The sequence below is a fragment of the Nomascus leucogenys genome, chromosome 7b (genome assembly GCF_006542625.1).
Source record: "Nomascus leucogenys isolate Asia chromosome 7b, Asia_NLE_v1, whole genome shotgun sequence".
Classification (NCBI taxonomy): Eukaryota; Metazoa; Chordata; class Mammalia; order Primates; family Hylobatidae; genus Nomascus; species Nomascus leucogenys.
Window position 1 is genome coordinate 79,158,551 of NC_044387.1, and position 17,287 is coordinate 79,175,837.

At 38.7% G+C, this 17,287-nt stretch overlaps 1 protein-coding gene across 7 annotated transcripts in view; it reads left to right on the forward strand.

The window, feature by feature from the left end:
- RXFP1 (relaxin family peptide receptor 1) overlaps positions 1-17,287 on the forward strand; it is a 121,041-nt gene that overhangs the window by 45,562 nt on the left and 58,192 nt on the right. For 5 of the 7 annotated variants that reach the window (XM_030815219.1, XM_004088547.3, XM_003257903.4 and 2 more), the window contains one exon: positions 14,857-14,955. The exons of the other annotated variants lie outside the window; for them this stretch is intronic. In XM_030815219.1, coding sequence (XP_030671079.1) covers positions 14,913-14,955 — 43 coding nt within the window. In that variant the 5' untranslated portion in view covers positions 14,857-14,912. The remainder of the gene's footprint in view (positions 1-14,856; positions 14,956-17,287) is intronic. 7 annotated transcript variants of the gene reach the window in all.

The window sequence follows — 17,287 nt, forward strand, 5'->3', positions numbered from 1 at the left end:
AGAAAAGTGAGTGCTTCTAAAAGAGACAAAACAATATGTAAATACAACTTACTTACTACTTAACCAACAACCATACCTCTGGATTTATAAAGCCGGTAAGTAGGGCTTCTGGCCAATTTGAATATGGGAAAACAGCTTTCAGTTAGAATTTTGTTCAAACTTCTGAAGCCTTAAAAATACAAAGTTAGAACCTGAATTGTTTGGATCTGAGTCACTGGGAAAATAAACTTCGGTTAATTATGTAAAATAGTAAGATTTCTCACCTGTCAAGAAATAAGGTACTATTTTGGGAGGACTAAAAGATGCATAACAATGTTGTTATGCAAAGTGTCACATAAATAATATACGCTAATGAGGCCTTGCTGTGATCACTCCCCCAAGTATTTCAGGCTTTTTAAGAAACCACCTTGAAGGAATTAAGTTTCCGTTAACATAAAATAAGATGAACACCAGGCTTGAAAATCCTCCTACCTGAAAAAAATCAGCTAGGTCACACAAGCAAACCTTAACTGAGCTTATTTCTTGAATGTAACTGAAACTTAGGTTGTTTCTTGTAAATGCCTCTGATAATCACAAACAAAACTTAAATCGTCTTTCTAAAGTGGTATAAGGTAAATCACTTTTAACCAATCCCCTATCACCTGGAAACCCCGTTGTAATAACCAGTCATGGAAAAGGTTGAAGTACTTCCTCATTTTCACTTTATGAGCAATCCTATAATATGTGCCTCTGAGCTTTCTTTACTGCCTGGGCTGAAATCTCCCTGATATCGAGCTGTACTTTCTCTTGCTGTAAGATAATAAACTTTTAAATTTTTATAACTCAATCTGATTTTATTTTTGACACTTCTTAGTTTGAAACACTGTTTCTATGTGATGGCAGTAACTCAAGTATAACCACACTATCTAAACTAGTGAGCTTAAGCTGCAATTGTATTTGATTTGGATGGCCATAAATATGTTTTCATTTACTTAAAAAAATAACATCTTGTTAAAATAAATTAATATTACATAATTTTTTAATTAGATGAAACAGTGTTTTGCCCACTGCCAGCCAGTTCCCCCTCGACCTGCTGGCAATTCAAACAGAGAGTTCTAGACAGAGCAACAGGAAAACTTCACTCCAATTAAAATGGCAGCTGGAAGCAGGAAAGGAACGTGGTAGGAGTAGCAAATTTACCAGCAAATGTAGCTTCTCAGTGGAAAAAAAGCTTGGGAACTCTAGCTTTAAGGCTAAGTTTAAAGAGGCCAAGTAGCAAAAGTAGCAATCCTTACAGTAATAATCCTTAAAATCATGCAAGTTTTTCAGGATTCACCAAAAAGCACATTTAGACAGAGGCAATAGGGCACTGGGGTTTCAGAGAGAAGTTCAGTAATCAAGAGTTAAACTCTAGCTATAAAGGGAGGCAAAAAATGGCTTGTTTTCTTTTTCTAAACGGGAATAATAAGAGTATCAATGTTCATGAGTTGTTAACAGGATTCCATGAGATAATGTATCCGAGATGCTTAGCAGAGTACAGGTGCTATGGACTGAATGCTTGTGTCCCCCATAAAGTTAGTATGTTGAAGCCCTATCCCCCAATGTGATAGGATTTGGAGGTGGGATTTGGGGGATGTAATTAGGAATACATGAGGTCATAAGGGTGGATTAGTATCCTTATGAGTCCTAAGGGAGCTTGCTTCATCTCTCCACCATGTAAGGAAACAGCAAGAAGACTGCTGTCTGTGAACCAGAAAGTGGGCCATCACTAGACATGACTCTACCAGCACCTTGATCTTGGACCTCCCAGTCTCCAGAACCATGAAAAATAAATGTTTATGTTTAAGCCACCCTATCTATGATACTTAGTTATAGTAACCTGACCTAAGACAATAGGACATGAAATTAGCACTCAATAAATTTTACCTAGTGTTATCAGTTAGCTGTAATTATATTACAAACATAGTGGCCTAAAAAGTAACCATTTATTTAGCTTATGATTCTTGGGGTCAGCAATTTTGGATGGACTCCGCTGAGATCAGCTAGGCAGTTCTGGACTCAGCTGGATTTTCTCATGCACCTGCAGTCATCTGTGGATCAGCTATGCCATGATGCCTGGGACCTTGTCTGTGTCCTTAATTCACCATTGCCAACGTTTGAAAACTCTCAAGTCCAGTTTTGGAAATCTGGGAAAGATCATAATTCACTCTTATAAAGACATGTCTATGTAAAAAATAACTATTTCAATTTGTTACTGATCTTCTTATGCCAGAATCACATAACTTTCTTGAAATTCACCTAGATCACTGGATCGCCAAAAGTAGTCCTGAGACCAAATTCATCAACATTACCCAGGAAGTTGTTAGAAATACACATTTTGGCCAGGCCCAGTGACTCACACCTGTAATCCCAGCACTTTGAGAGGCCAAAGTGGGAGGATTGCTTGAGTCCAGGAGTTGGAGATCAGCCTAGGCAACATGGCAAAAACCTGTCTCAATATTTTTTAAAAAAGAAAAAATAATTATTTTAAAATATTTATATAAAAATTTAAAGAAATGCAAATGCTCAGGCTCCATCCCAGACCTATTGAATCAAAAGCTCTGTTTTAATAAGAGCCTCGTGTCATTCTAATACACACTAAGTTTTGAGAACCACGAACCTAAACCCAATGAGCAGAAAATCAGGAATGCATGCAAAATGGTAGCAACAGCAGAGATACATTAGAATCAAGTTTTCAATATGATATGCAAGTATTCTAACTTGCTCACAAACTCCATTATTATCAATTATCTACAATTTTTAGCTCCTCTAGGAAAACTGGTACTCTAGTAGTGGCAGTCATCTAGAAATAGAAAAAAAAAATTAATTCCGTTCAAAACCTCAAAGATGCCCAGTTGGCATGCTGCTGCTGTCCATGTAAAAATAGGCTGGAACTTTCCAGGAAGGATGGCAGAATTTCAATACCATCTTTAGAGTCTAGGTGATGGAAAAATTATGAGACACAGTTATTTCTGTTTGTCTCTAATTGCTTTAATTTCCCTTGCGAAATGAGTGGTTTTTTCCTTCATTTTATAGTATCTGGATAATTTATGCTCCCAAGGCTGTTTTCTTATTCTCCTTCTCCTTCTCCTTCTCCTTCTCCTTCTTCTTCTCCTTCTTCTTATTCTTCTCTCTTCCTTTTTTTCTTTTGAGACAGAGTCCCACTTTGTCACCCAGGCTGGAGTGCAGTGGTGTGACATCAGCTCACTGCAACCTCTGCCTCCAGGATTCAAATGATTCTGCTGCCTCAGCCTCCCAAGAGCTGGGGCTACAGGTGCGTGTACCACACTCAGCTAATTTTTTTGCATTTTTAGTATTAATGGGGTTTCGTGTTAGCCAGGATGGTCTCGATCTCCTGACCTCGTGATCCACCAGCCTCGGCCTGCTAAAGTGCTGGGATTACAGGCATGAGCCCACCGCACCTGATCGGCTGTTCATTTTTAAAACATCCATATGTAAATTCTGTTTAATACTAATTAAATTAAGTCAGAAAGTTGCTTCTTTTCAGAATATGTAAACCTCATGCATATTTTCAGTCATGTAAAACACAATATCTTAACATACAAATATAAGAAAATCCCATAATTAAAAATCACTTTTAGAGTAATAACTTACAACTTAATAGTATATTGTCAAATAAAATACCTTCTTTTAATAAAAGGGTTTTTTCTTAATCAGACCTTTTAAGGTATATCTTAAACTCCAGAAACCTCTCCCTTATTCTGTCAAGCTATTTAAACCTTGACACTAATAATAATTATTAAAATGGAAAAATAAGTCAAATGGAAATTGTAGAAATAAAATTTAGGGAGATCGCTGAAAAAAATGAAACACTAAATGAATTACACTGAGTCCCTATATTTGAACTAATATATGAACTAATTATATTTAGAAAGAACGGTCACTTTTGTGTTATCACAGGCACTTTAAACAAGTACTCTTATTTAGTACATATTAAGGTCCCAGTTTTCTCAGAAAACTCATAAATAATTAATTTCCCTATAATTAAACACTTTATTAAGTATAACAAATAAAATATTTCAGCACAAAGAGCATTGACGTTAACTCAGTGAAGATTTTTTGTGAACACAATGCAAGCAAAATCAATAGATTTAAAATTTTTCAGTTGAATTCATATGAATCCTTTTTTCTAAAATATTTACACAATATGGAATTTACATGTATACAGACATACATATATCAAAAACTGATTACACTATTTTTATAATAACTTTGATCCTTACTGGTAAACTTCAGTATAGAAATGTATAGATATTTCCTGAGTTATGCAATTTTATATAATTCCCATATAATTCCATTTGTTTTTTTGCCATGTGTCACTAACCCATTCTTCATCTCTACTCAGAACTGTCACAGACACAATCAAACAGCATAAGGACCAAAAAAAATTTTTTAAGTCATCAGAGCAGTGTTTGGTGTGACAATGACAAATCCCAAAGGAGGGACCTTTCAGTTTTTCAGCTAGAACTATGATACCTGAGGGAATACGTCTGGGTAAATAACAAAGGAACCTGATAACAAAAAGTTGAGGGTTCTTCTTTAGGAACCATCTGTGTTCATTTTCAAATGAGTGCAAGCTCAGTAGTAAAAATGTTAAAGGAGCATCAAATTCTCACATGCTATTACATTAGTTCACTACCTCTAAATTTGTATTTAAAAGAAACTCTTTGCATTTCTAGATTAGAATTTGCCCTAGCATTCCTTCTGTGTTATAAACAGAAGCCTGTGCTAAATGAGGGCTCCCCTTCATGGTTACACTAACCCAACCTTATCCGAGAGACAGGTTGAATTACTATACTGGGAAGACTGGCATTATGGTGCCTCTCCACTGTACTCTTGTTCTTTAGCACTTTAGCAGCCTTGTCTACAGGAAAAGGATAAAGGCCTTTGTCAGTCTGTTTACATATTACCAATTCTATAACCCGTAGGGGAAATGGAAAACCTCTTCTAATACATTTTGGGTTGTTTAGTGTGTTAGTATCTGCCAAAAAATTAACGTGCAAATAATGTGACCTTATTTGGAAATAGGGTATTTGCAAATACAATGCCGGTAAAGAGTGACATCATACTAGATCAGGGTGGGCCCTAGATCCAATGACAGTGTCCTGCAAGAGACAGGAAATGGCATACAGAGATGCTGGAGAAAAGAAGGCCATGTGAAGACAGAGGCAGAGACTGGAGCGATGCTGCTACAAGCCAAGGAACACCAGGAGCCATCAGAAGCTGAAAGAGGCAAGGAAAGATTCTCCCCCAAAACCTTCTGAGACGCTGTGGCCCCAATGACACCTTGATTGCAGACGTCTGACCTCCAGAACTGTGAGAGAACAAACTTCTCTTGTTTTCGATTTTTTGTTTTGAGACAGAGTCTCACTCTGTAGCCCAGGATGGAGTGTAGTGGCGTGATCTCGGCTCACTGCAACCTCTGCCTGCCGGGTTCAAGCAATTCTCCTGCCTCAGCCTCTTGAGTAGCTGGAACTACAGGCACGTGCTGCCACACCCAGCTAATTTTTTTATTTAGTAGAGATGGGGTTTCACCATGTTGTCCAGGATGGTCTCGATCTCTTGAGCTCGTGATCCGCGCATCTTGGCTTCCCAAAGTGCTGGGATTACAGGTGTGAGCCACCGTGCCTGGCCAACTTCTCTTGTTTTAAGTCACCAAGTTTGTGGGAATTTGTTACAGCAGCCCTGGGGAACAATGCATGTTAGGACAGGACATGGAGAAGGGCCACCTTCTGTGGGCCCAAAGAGACATTATTAAGGTCGATATAAAGTCCTGGTCCAGATTAAAGCGAGCCTTAGAATTTAGTCTTAGTGAATTTTAGACAGAATTTCCAATGAGCTGTTCTTATGCATAATTGTATGTGGTATAAAACCTCCTAAAGACGATTTTGCTTCACTGTTGACTTTCAGTTCTGGGTTGTGCTAAACTTGAACCACATGGTTTTTACCAGGTGTTTTGTACTCTTTTATGTTATGGCGAGTCAGGTATGGCTACAAGAGACACCAGGGAGGCTCAGAAACACAAAAGTTTATTATTCCCACAGGTTCTAGAGATGGGAGGCAGGGCATACCATACAGGGCTAGATGGGAAAGACACCAGGAGGCAGAAAACAGGGGTGAGAGGGGAGGCATCAGGTCAGAGCCTTTATTGGGGTTTCTGAGGGAAATGCAAGGCAGTGTGGGGTGAGCAGCTTAAGATGTGCTGGTTTGAATAATTTTGGAGGGCTCTGAACACTAGCAGTGGTCCTTACTTCCCAGCTACCTGGCCGTAGGATGATGAAGCGGAGGACTATTGCCTCCGGGGTGTGTGGGCTAATGAGAGGAGCTCTAGGTCTGGATTGGTTAGTTTGCATATCAAAGGCATGCTCTAAGCACCCTTTGCTCTCTAAGAACTGACAAGCCCTGGGAAAGACAATCTCTTACTAGCCTAGAAAGGTTTTTTAAAGGATGTTAAAGATCATAATATACAGAAAAAATGTTTAAATGTACAATATACCAAGTCTTTCTTGAGTTCAACTTTGCCAGCAATTCCCTCCCTACCTCCCACTTCACAAATGTACACAGAAAGTTGCAGCAACAAACAACAGTAAGTAGAAAGTCACCTTTACCATGTAGCAAAAACTGCCCTCTGCGTATGAATGCTTCTCTGGGAAGCTCCTTGAAAGTATGAACATTTTCCCACGTAAAGTTTTCTATTTCAGCTCCTTCCCAAGGTGATCTTAAATGCTTTGCCTTCCCTCCCCACTGCTCCAGACTTTGTTGTCTGTCAGTAATAGTTTACTTTGCAATTTTGCCATTCACTGCATATTTTAGGTTTGAAAAGACATCTTATGTTCTAGGTTTGTCTATGCATGACTATTTTTTTATTATTTTTGAGACTGAGTGTTGCTCTATCACCCAGGCTGGAGTGCAATGGCGCGATCTCAGCTCACTGCAACCTCTGCCTCCCAGGTTCAAGCGATTCTCCTGCCTCAGCCTTCTGAGTAGCTGGTATTACAGGCACCTGCCACCACACCTGGCTAATTTTTAGTAGGACCAACTTTTAAGCAACTTTGCTTAAAAGAAATACACTCCAAGTCACAGGATTTTTCTGTGACTAAATTCTAGCTGTCCTCCAATGCAATGTGAGAAGGACCCTAGTTGACTATGGCAAATCCCATAATGCAGTTCTTCCAAAGCTTGCTTTAAGACTCACCTAGGCCACTTATGAAAAATATAGATTTCTCAGACTCCATGCTGACCAAATAAATGAGAGTCTCCAGTGGAGAAGCCTGTAAATTTGTGTTTTTGATAAATGCCCCAGCTCTCAGTTTTTATTTTAGCATAAGGGAGACTGAGCTTTCTCTAAAGTGTCTTTAAGGACAGAAATCCAATCATTCATTCATTCAATCAACAAGTATTTAGTAAGCCCATGCAGCATGCAAGATCAGATTTTTCTTAATCTATGTTTTTAAACTTTATTTACAGCATGACTATATCATTTTTAGCTGAAAAGCTCTTTTTTAGTAAAAGTATTTGTTTTATTGGTGCCGTTTTTACAGCACTACCAATACATACTGGAAACCATATCCCCTAACACAATATTCTCTTCTGTGCAGTGCTTGTTCCACTACCCTAGACTGCCTCGAGATAAATCAGAGAATAAATTTCATCAGGATCATTACTGAAGTATGAAAAACCATTCTGATCACTGCCCTATACATCCTTAAAATATGAAGGACACAGGTTTTAAAATATAGAAACACATATACCAAAAGCTGTTTTCTTTAAAATGCTAACTCCCCAACTTTGCAATTTTGGCAACATTTCCCATGTTCTGTATATCTGCCTTCTGCTTTCTGGTGGGAGGAAGTAATGGGTAGAAAGAGGAAAATACTTTGGAAAGGCAGAAAGAAAAGTAAAAGCTGATTACTAAAAGGCTTGTTTGTTTGATGATGTTGCTATTTAATAAACACAATGGTGAGGACAAAGGATTAGGAAATGTCATATAGCCCATGGTTTTAAGCATGGCATTATCTATTAATGGTAAAAAAAAAAATTCAGCAAATTGAAGTTGTCTATTTGTAAAAGCTCAGTTAAATATAGGATCTGCTAAAGAAGCAGAGTGAAAGAAAATCAGCATCTATGGCAGTCACCCAGCCACGTCTCATGAATTTCATAGCATCAGTGAAACATTACCCACAAAACAGCCCCGTGTTCTGGGATGCTGTCACTTCACCTAATTTCCATCACTGATGCTGAGGTAGGTGGATGTGGCAGTCACAGGAACATGAACGTGGTGCACAGAGTGAAGTGAGGCCCTGGTAGCCTGCAAGGTCGAAGCCTTCAAACCTTCACAAGCCCACTTCTCACTCACCTTCTGCAGATATGCATGAAAACTGTTTATATGAATACTCAAAGCCTCAACATACTCTGACCTACCTACTTACATGCTTTATTTGTAACATCGATAAACATATAACCACTCATAACACTACTATGTTTTTGGTAAATTGTCTTTAGTAATACCTTGATTTGCAATATTTTCATTGATTTAATAAAGAAAAATAATGTGAATTTGAATTCCAGTTAATAACAACTTCTGGTTGTTATTTAAATAAACTTTTTTATAATTCACACAATTCTGATGTAAGAGCCTCAATAATGGAAGTGAAACAGACAACAGAAAAATAAGCAGCAAATAGTGATAGCTAAATACTTAAAGCTGATGTCCCACAAAAGGTGAAATTCTGTAGATAGAATGTAAACTGATTACATAATTTCTTTGGCCTAGAAAAGAAATACAATAATAATTTATATTTTAATTATTTATTTTTAATAAATCTGTTTCTTAGTCAAGTCACCTAACCTTTTTCAGTATCAATTTTTCTATCTGCAGTATCAATTTTTCTATCTGGGTTTCTGCTTATATATATATATCTGTAAGTGGAGATGATGATAATGACCAAATAGAGTTACGAGGATAAAATGGAGTACCTAGCACAACATAATGGGTACTTGCTAAATATGACTTCTTTCAGGGCTAAATGCTAACATTCAACCTCTCTGTTAAAAGGGGTGAATGAAAGTCTCTCAAAGAATTCTCCTTATCTAAAGATATGAAACAAGTTTACAAAAGTAAACTTGCCAAAAGGTCAAAAAACTCTGCAAAACTAGGAAAGGAAGACAATCCAATGCCATAAATTTCCAAAATCTCAAAACCTGACAGCCAAGGAAACATATGGTGATTCCGGAGCCCAGTAGAACAGAACATTTTGTAAGGCTCCTGACCCCATCCCCAGAACCCACGTGACATTTTTTTTTAGGGCAACCACAAAATTAAACTACACTAAATTTATGGGTTCAGAAAAAATGCACTGCGAGATTCCACTTGAGCTCCCCAAATTAACTAAATGTCTAATCATTGTTCCGCCGTACTTTAATCCAATGATTCAATCAGCCTCCCCATATCTGTCATTGTTAAATGGAAGAAACCGGAAACTACTGTAGGTATATTAGACAGAAATTAGGTAAGCAGAATCTTCTCAGAAGGGCTGGAAGAGTGGGTGTAAACAAAGTCGACAACCGTGCTGTTGGATCCATCATGGCTGCGACTGACAACGGAGACAGCTGCTGCTCCCGCCCCCAACACAGCTGCCTCTCTCGACACCCACAAGGCTGGTAGTACCTGAAATCCCCTTCCACAATTGCTCTTATGTCTCTGTTTTAGACAGAGCAGCAAAAAAATGACCTTATACCTCTCTTCTAACCAAGATACATGTGAGTGCATCCAAATCCTGGCTGGCTCTACAGGGGGTGCGAAATGTCGTCTGAAGTTTTTCAGTCTCTGCTGCACAGAAAAACACCAATGAAGTTGGGTTAATCTACAGCATATTCCATAACAGGTTCCTTGCAGTTGTGCAATACAATGGCTCTTCCTCATGATCTGTTCCTTTGGTGACTCAATATTTGTATGCATTTGCTCCTCAATTTCATTTAGCCTAGGCCAGCATTGGGTTCAGATTTCAGTGGACAATCTAGCAAAACTACTGCTTGAGCTAACACATGGAATCCAGAAACTCCAGGAGGTCACTATATTAATCCGTTCTCACGCTGCTATGAAGAAATACAGGAGACTGAGTGATTTATACAGAAAAGAAGTTTAATTGACTCACAATTCCACATGGCTTGGGAGGACTCAGGAAACTTACAATCATGGCCAAAGGCACCTCTTCACAGGGCAGCAGGAGAGAGAATGAGTGCCAAACAAAGGGAGAAGCCCCTTATAAAACCATCAGATCTCATGAAAACTCACTCACTAGCAGGAGAACAGCATGGGGGAACAAGCCCCCATGATTCAATTATCTCCACCTGGTCCCACCTTTGACACGTGGGTATTATTACAATTCAAGGTGAGTTTGAGTGAGGACACACAGCCAAACCATATCAGATACCCAGATCGATTAGCTTTGCCCAACCTAAAGCTATATTTCTACTTGCTGGTCTAATGCTTGTAGAAACCATTCCCATGCAAATTCCTTGGGTTTCTGCTTATATAAAATAGCAAAATCTTTTGGTATGTCAGTCTTCTCTAAGTCCAGTTTGTGTTCTGCAGCATGCTGGGCTCTGGCTCCAGTTATAATAGGTTGAGAAGCAAAGAAGCCTGGTAATGAAAGGGCCTGAGGAGAGTTGGCAACTTATTTACCTCAAGTAAAGTAACTCATGTGTCTTCAAACAAACTACAGCTAACCTCATCAGACAGGAAAGGGGAGCTGCTTTTGCTTGCAAGGGAGGTTTTGTGGGAAGGGGATTTAGAGTGGTCAAATTCAACTGAACACACACAAATGTCCTAGTGCAATTCACAAGGTCTCTCTCGCCAATCAGTATTCTAATGTTCACTTAAAAGATATGACAGACTGGCTGGGCGCGGTGGCTCACGCTTGTAATCCCAGCACTTTGGGAGGCCGAGGTGGGCGAATCACGAGGTCAGGAGATCGAGACCACGGTGAAACCCCATCTCTACTAAAAATACAAAAAATTAGCCGGGCGTGCTGGCGGGCTCCTGTAGTCCCAGCTACTCAGAGAGGCTGAGGCAGGAGAATGGCGTGAACCCGGGAGGCAGAGCTTGCAGTGAGCTGAGATTGTGCCACTGCACTCCAGCCTGGGCGACAGAGCAAGACTCCGTCCCAAAAAAAAAAAAAAAAAAAAAAAGATATGACAAACTGAGCACAGTGGCCCACACCTATAATCTCAGCACTTTAGGCCAAGGTGGGAGGATCACTTGAGGCCAGGAGTTTCAGACCAGCCTTAGCAACACAGAGAGACCCCCATCTCTACAAAAATAAAAAATTAGCTGGGCATAGTTGTATGCATCTATAGTCCCAGCTACTCAGGAGGCTGAGGTGGGAGGATCCCTTGAGCCCAGGAGTTTGGGGCTGCAGTGAGCTATGATCGCACCACTGCACTGTAACCTAGGCAACAGAGTGAGACCCTGTCTCAAAAAAAAAATTTTTAATGATATGACAAAATGTGAATTCAACTTATACTGTAACTTAACAACCCATAGGATCAGATTCTATATAATGTAGGGATACATTAGTCCTGAGGTAAGGCCACAAGAGATAAAAGATTATCTGAGGGTAGTCCTATCACCCAGGCTGGAGTGCAGTGTGCAATCTCGGCTCACTGCAACCTCTGCCACCCCAGTTCAAGCAATTCTCACGCCTCAGCCTCCCGAGTAGCTGGGACTACAGGCATATATCACCATGGCTGGCTAATTTTTGTATTTCTAATGGGGGTTTCTCCACCTTGGCCAGGCTGGTCTCAAAATCCTGACCTCAAGTTATCTGCCCGCTTTGGCCTCCCAAAGTGCTGGGATTCCAAGCATGAGCCACCGTGCCCAGCTGTTTCCTTTCTTTAATCTCTCCAGAGCTATTTCTTTGGCAATCCCACTTCACAACCCTTGAAATTTCTCATTTTCATTCTAATGATTTATCATAGCAAGAACTTTGCCAGAGTCTAGCCATCTAACAGACACATCATTCCAGGAAGCCATAGCAATAATTTAAGTGACTTCTTTTTGTCACTGTGTACCATTAATTATGAGAGTCCCATGTTCTAATAATAACATGATTGCCATTATCTAAGAAGAATCGGAATAGATAACCCATCCGATGTTTCCATCCTTGAGATGTCTGAGAGTCTGTTATCTGTAACCCCTTCTGGAAGGAGGAAACAGAAACCACTCTAGATATTATTGGGAAAGAGAAGCTTAAGAAAAAAATATATTTTATACAGGAAAAATGTGTTTGTAGAATCATTTTAAGGGCTGCAGAAGAAGGAGTCAGAGGTAGGGAATACACCACTGTAGTTGCAAGCCCAAGATCAAGAAGCATCTGCTTCTGCCACAGCTGCTACTGCTAGTCATCTCTACATCCATGAAACTGGGCCCCTGAGGCTGGCTGCAGTAACTGCCCCAACTACCACTAGATATCCATGAGACTGATGTGTATAAACCTCAGGTCTCACAAGAGTGCATCCAATTGGTAGAAGCTTATCTATAACAAGAATCCTGGCTGCTTGGGGTCTGGAAAACATATATTTAAGTTACCAACTTCTAAAGAATACGAAAGCATTCTAAAGTGGGGGTCGAATAAAAGAGGAGCAAACATTCACAAAAGCCACCACAGTCTCAGGAAGTTTTAGTCTGTATTTGGCTATATATGCTGAATCTTTCAAATCTCCTTCTCCTACTCCTGTTTCTCTGCCTAACATATCAACTGATGCATGTGTTAAGGGTTGGGCAGGCACCTTGAACTTGTTCCTAGGTGTTCAGGGGCTGGTATTTGCTGGTTTCTGGAGTGTTGTCCCTTGTCCAGGAAGTTACTGGTGGCCTGCTAGAGTCCCATGCAGAAGTCTTCAGTGCCTCACACCTAATAATCCCAGCACTCGAGGCCAAAGCAGGGTGGATCACGTCACCCCAGAAGTTCAAGACCAGCCTGGGCGACATAGCAAAACCCCATCTCTACAAAAAAAAACAAATTAGGCGTGGTGGTGCACACCTATAATCCCAGCTACTCAGGAGCCTAACGGAGGAGGATCACTTGAGCCCAAGAGGGAGAGGTTGCAGTGAGCTGAGATTGCACCACTGCACTCCTGCATCAGTGACAGAGCAAGATGCTGTCTCAAAAAAAATTTTTAATTTTAAAAATTTTAAAAGAAATCAATGCTAGACTTAATACTAACTTACAGAAATAGGACAAACTTTTATAACTTCACTCTCTGTTCATATGTTTGGGCATCCTTAGGGAGTCCTGGCAGCATTCAGAAAAAAATTTAGAAGGTCTGGAGAAGATCACATACAAAACCCTACCAAGAGAATGAAGGCTTGTACCATGTGCAGAGATCCCCAGAGAAACTGCTTCTTCATCCCTGGTCACTAGTCCACTCTATCACATGCTTGACTGCACTGTCTCTTATCTTTAAAAGTAACTAAAAGATTATTAGGAATTCTGTGAGAAAAATTGTCTTCCTTTTATCCCACAAATAAAATCTTCTATTTTTTAAAAGTGACATAGGGGTTTAAAATATAAATAAGAAAATATAGAAATATATATATATAAGCACTCAGAGAATAATCACTTTAGATACCATGGTGCCTTTCAAAAAAGAAAAAGAGAAAAGAAATGAGATCATGCCAGTCATGTTTTCTTTCTTTCTTAAAAGTTAATCAGAAAGTCACGGTGGCTCACGCCTGTAATCCCAGCACTCTCGGGGGCCGAGGCTGGCGGATCACCTGAGGTCAGGAGTTCCAGACTAGCCTGGCCAACATGGTGAAACCCCGTCTCTACTAGAAATACAAAAATTTGCTAGGCGTGGTGGCGGGTGCCTGGAATCCTAGCTACTCTGGAGGCTGAGGCAGGAGAATCACTTGAACCTGGGACACAGAGGTTGCAGTGAGCCAAGGTAGTGCCATTGCCCTCCAGCCTGGGCTACAAGAGCAAAACTCCGTCTCAAAAATAAATAAATAAAATAACACAAAAAAAGTTAATCATCATGGCTGTCTAGCCATGTTTGTACATCTCCAACATCAGTTTTAGAGATTGAAGAAGATGTAGGGAAACATAATTACTGTAAAATGCTAAGAACAGTGTGCCATATTTGGATATGTCTGAAATACTGCTTCTTAAAATGTGGTCAAAATATTACTTACTTCGGGAACACCTATAGTACTTGTTAAAAACAGAGAATAGTCAGGGCATGGTGGTGCACGCCTATAATCCCAACACTTTGGGGGGCCGAGGTGGGCGGATTTGAGGCCAGGAGTTAGAGACCAGCCTGGCCAACATGGTGAAACCCCATCTCTACTAAAAAAAAAAAAAAAAAAATTAACCAGATGTGGTGTCAGGTTCCTGTAGTCCCAGCTACTCGGGAGGCTGAGGCAGGAGAATCACTTGAACAAGGGAGGTGGAGGTTGCAGTGAGCTGAGATCGTGCCACAGCACTCCACCTGGGTGACCAAGCAAGACTCTGTCTCAAAAAAAAAAAAAAAAAAAAAAATGGAGAATAGCTTTGTCACAATTTACTCCCCCAAAATGTTTTTAATCGAAATAATTAAATTAAATTTAAAATGGTGACTAGGGAGCCCATCTCAGACTATAAAATGAGAATCTCCAGGTGGGGGTCCATAAATTCACATTTATAGCAAGTTTCCAGATAATGTTTATCTCGCTACTTTTGGAGAACCACTGGGCTCTTTTAAAGAGAAAACCTATTTCCCCACAATATACCAGAATATTTCTGTTTCTTGAACTTTTCTGTTCTCTGATTTTTGTTTTAGGAGACAACAATGGATGGTCTCTGCAATTTGACAAATATTTTGCCAGTTACTACAAAATGACTTCCCAATATCCTTTTGAGACAGAAACACCTGAATGTTGTAAGTAATTGAAGCAGTTATTTTCTTTTCCAGTTCATAAGACACTGTTGTTTAAAAGTTTGATTCAACATTTAAAAAAAAGATTGCATCTCAATCTGGAAATCAGTTTTAATTAAAGAAACTTAAAAATTTGTAAGAGGTCAATTATAGTTTTCTAATTGCAAACTCTATTAAATATACAACTTTAGGAAAATTTATTTCAAAAAGACTCAGGGATCTTAAGTGTAGAAGTAACAAATGATGTCAGATCATTTGTTATGAACAAAATCAATGTCAGTCAAGGATGTTATTTTATATGAGTTCTCTTTTCACAGTCACTATAAAATGTGATGTAAAGAAAACAGAGAAAGTAGAGAGGGCAGAAAAGCTGTTTGGATTTTAATGTTTGCCAGAAAAAATTCTTCTGAGCTGCAAAACCCTTATTCATTATAACCCACTATGTTCAGTCATACACTGAAAACTTACAAAAACACTGGAGGGGTATGGAAGGTATAAACCTGAGGATTAACTACAATATTTTAGATCAGACAGATGTATGAAAATAACTCCTCAAATAAATTTTGTCTGTTCTAATAAATTATGCAAATGTAAATCTGTACCTTGGAGCTGTCATTTTGACCCTAGCTTTTCAAAACCTTGGTTTAAAAGCAAGGCACATTTGCTATTCCTCTGACATTCCAGACATGGTTCTATATCAGAGCCTCTATACAGACTGTTCTTTCAGAAACTTTCTCCCATGTATCTGCTTAGTCAGTGACCCTCACCTTATTCAGGGCCCTGTTCAAATCAAAGAAAGCTGCAGTGATAACACTGTATAAAACAGCCGCGTCCTCAACCCTACCCTCATTACTCTGTCAGCTTACTCTGTGTTATTTTCCGGGGTGGCACTATCATAATTGCTGGTGGTAGTGGTGCTGCTTGTGGTGATGTATGAACTATCTCATCAGATCCTAAGTACTATGACAATGACTATGACTATGACAATAGGTACTTTGTTTGACTTTTTTTTTTTTTTTTGCTGCTCTTCTAGTGCCTAAAATAGTGCTTTGCACATAGTGAGCACTCAATACATTATTGTTGAAGTCTATATAGGAGGCTATGGATAGGATGTTTTGTTTTATTTTTTATCTTTGTATCTGCCCAGAAACATACATATTTCATGGATTGATTATGGTTACAGTAAAACCCAGTTGAATTTTTTAAGCCCAGTTGAATTAGTGTACTTTTAAACATGTATTTTTTATAATAATTTTTCTTATAGCTAAAACTTTTAGTTTTTTAGCTAACAATAAAAACATTAACAGAATTCTTTGCTGGGTTTTAAATTCATGGTTTATTTTTATCCTTTTCGATTCTGAAGCATGCCAAATTAACAATATGTCTGAATAATTGAGGTTTTATTTATGTAAATGTTATATAATAATAACTACATTTTAATAACAGATGCTTAGGTAGTTATTTTATAACATTATTTTTCTAAAGTTGCATTATCCTAAGTTAGGTCTTTAGTCGTAGATATAAACACAATGTATTATGTAGGCAATGATTTAACTATTGTAGATTTCAATAATTTAAAAGAGTAAAATTTTACACTGTGAGTTCTAGAAAATACATGTTAATACATAGAGCCACAGTTTATCTTTTGCTAGTCCTAGTAAATGCTAATTATTCAATTCTCTTACTCATCATCACGTTTTCTATTCTCTCCGTTTTGTACAACTTACATCACTCCCACCTTCCCAAAGCATTATCTGGGCAGCTTTGAATGGAAAACAGTCATGAATGAGCAATCACTGGCTACTCACTACAAAATGGTGGAGAGGTGACTAAGAGTTTATTTTAGACAAGTTTTATATCATATATTTAGTTTCTTCATATCACCTGGCAATGCCAGCTCCTCCTCTGTTCTTTTTTTTCGTATATATAGTGCCTTCCCAGTCATATCCTTTTCATAAAACCGTTTAAGATGAATAGGTAATTGCCACATATCAAATACGAGTGTTATGAATGAGTAGATCAACAAAATATGAAATATTAAAATGTGAGGATTGCCTATCTGTTGCAAACATAAAGTTTTTTTCTTGCAAAAATTATTTTTAAAAAAGCAAGGCATAGAGGAAGAAATCCTTTGCTATATTTTTTTCTTTATGTTCTACCATAAATTGTAAAGTCTAGCTTTTTAAATTTTTAATATTTTTTTATCTTCACTACTCAAATGAGGTTAATCAAATACTACTAACAATCCCCAGTTTAAGGGGATAGACATCACTCTTGTGAGATTCACAGGGTACTCAGCAATCTGTCTCAGCATCATGCCATTATTTAGAGGGAG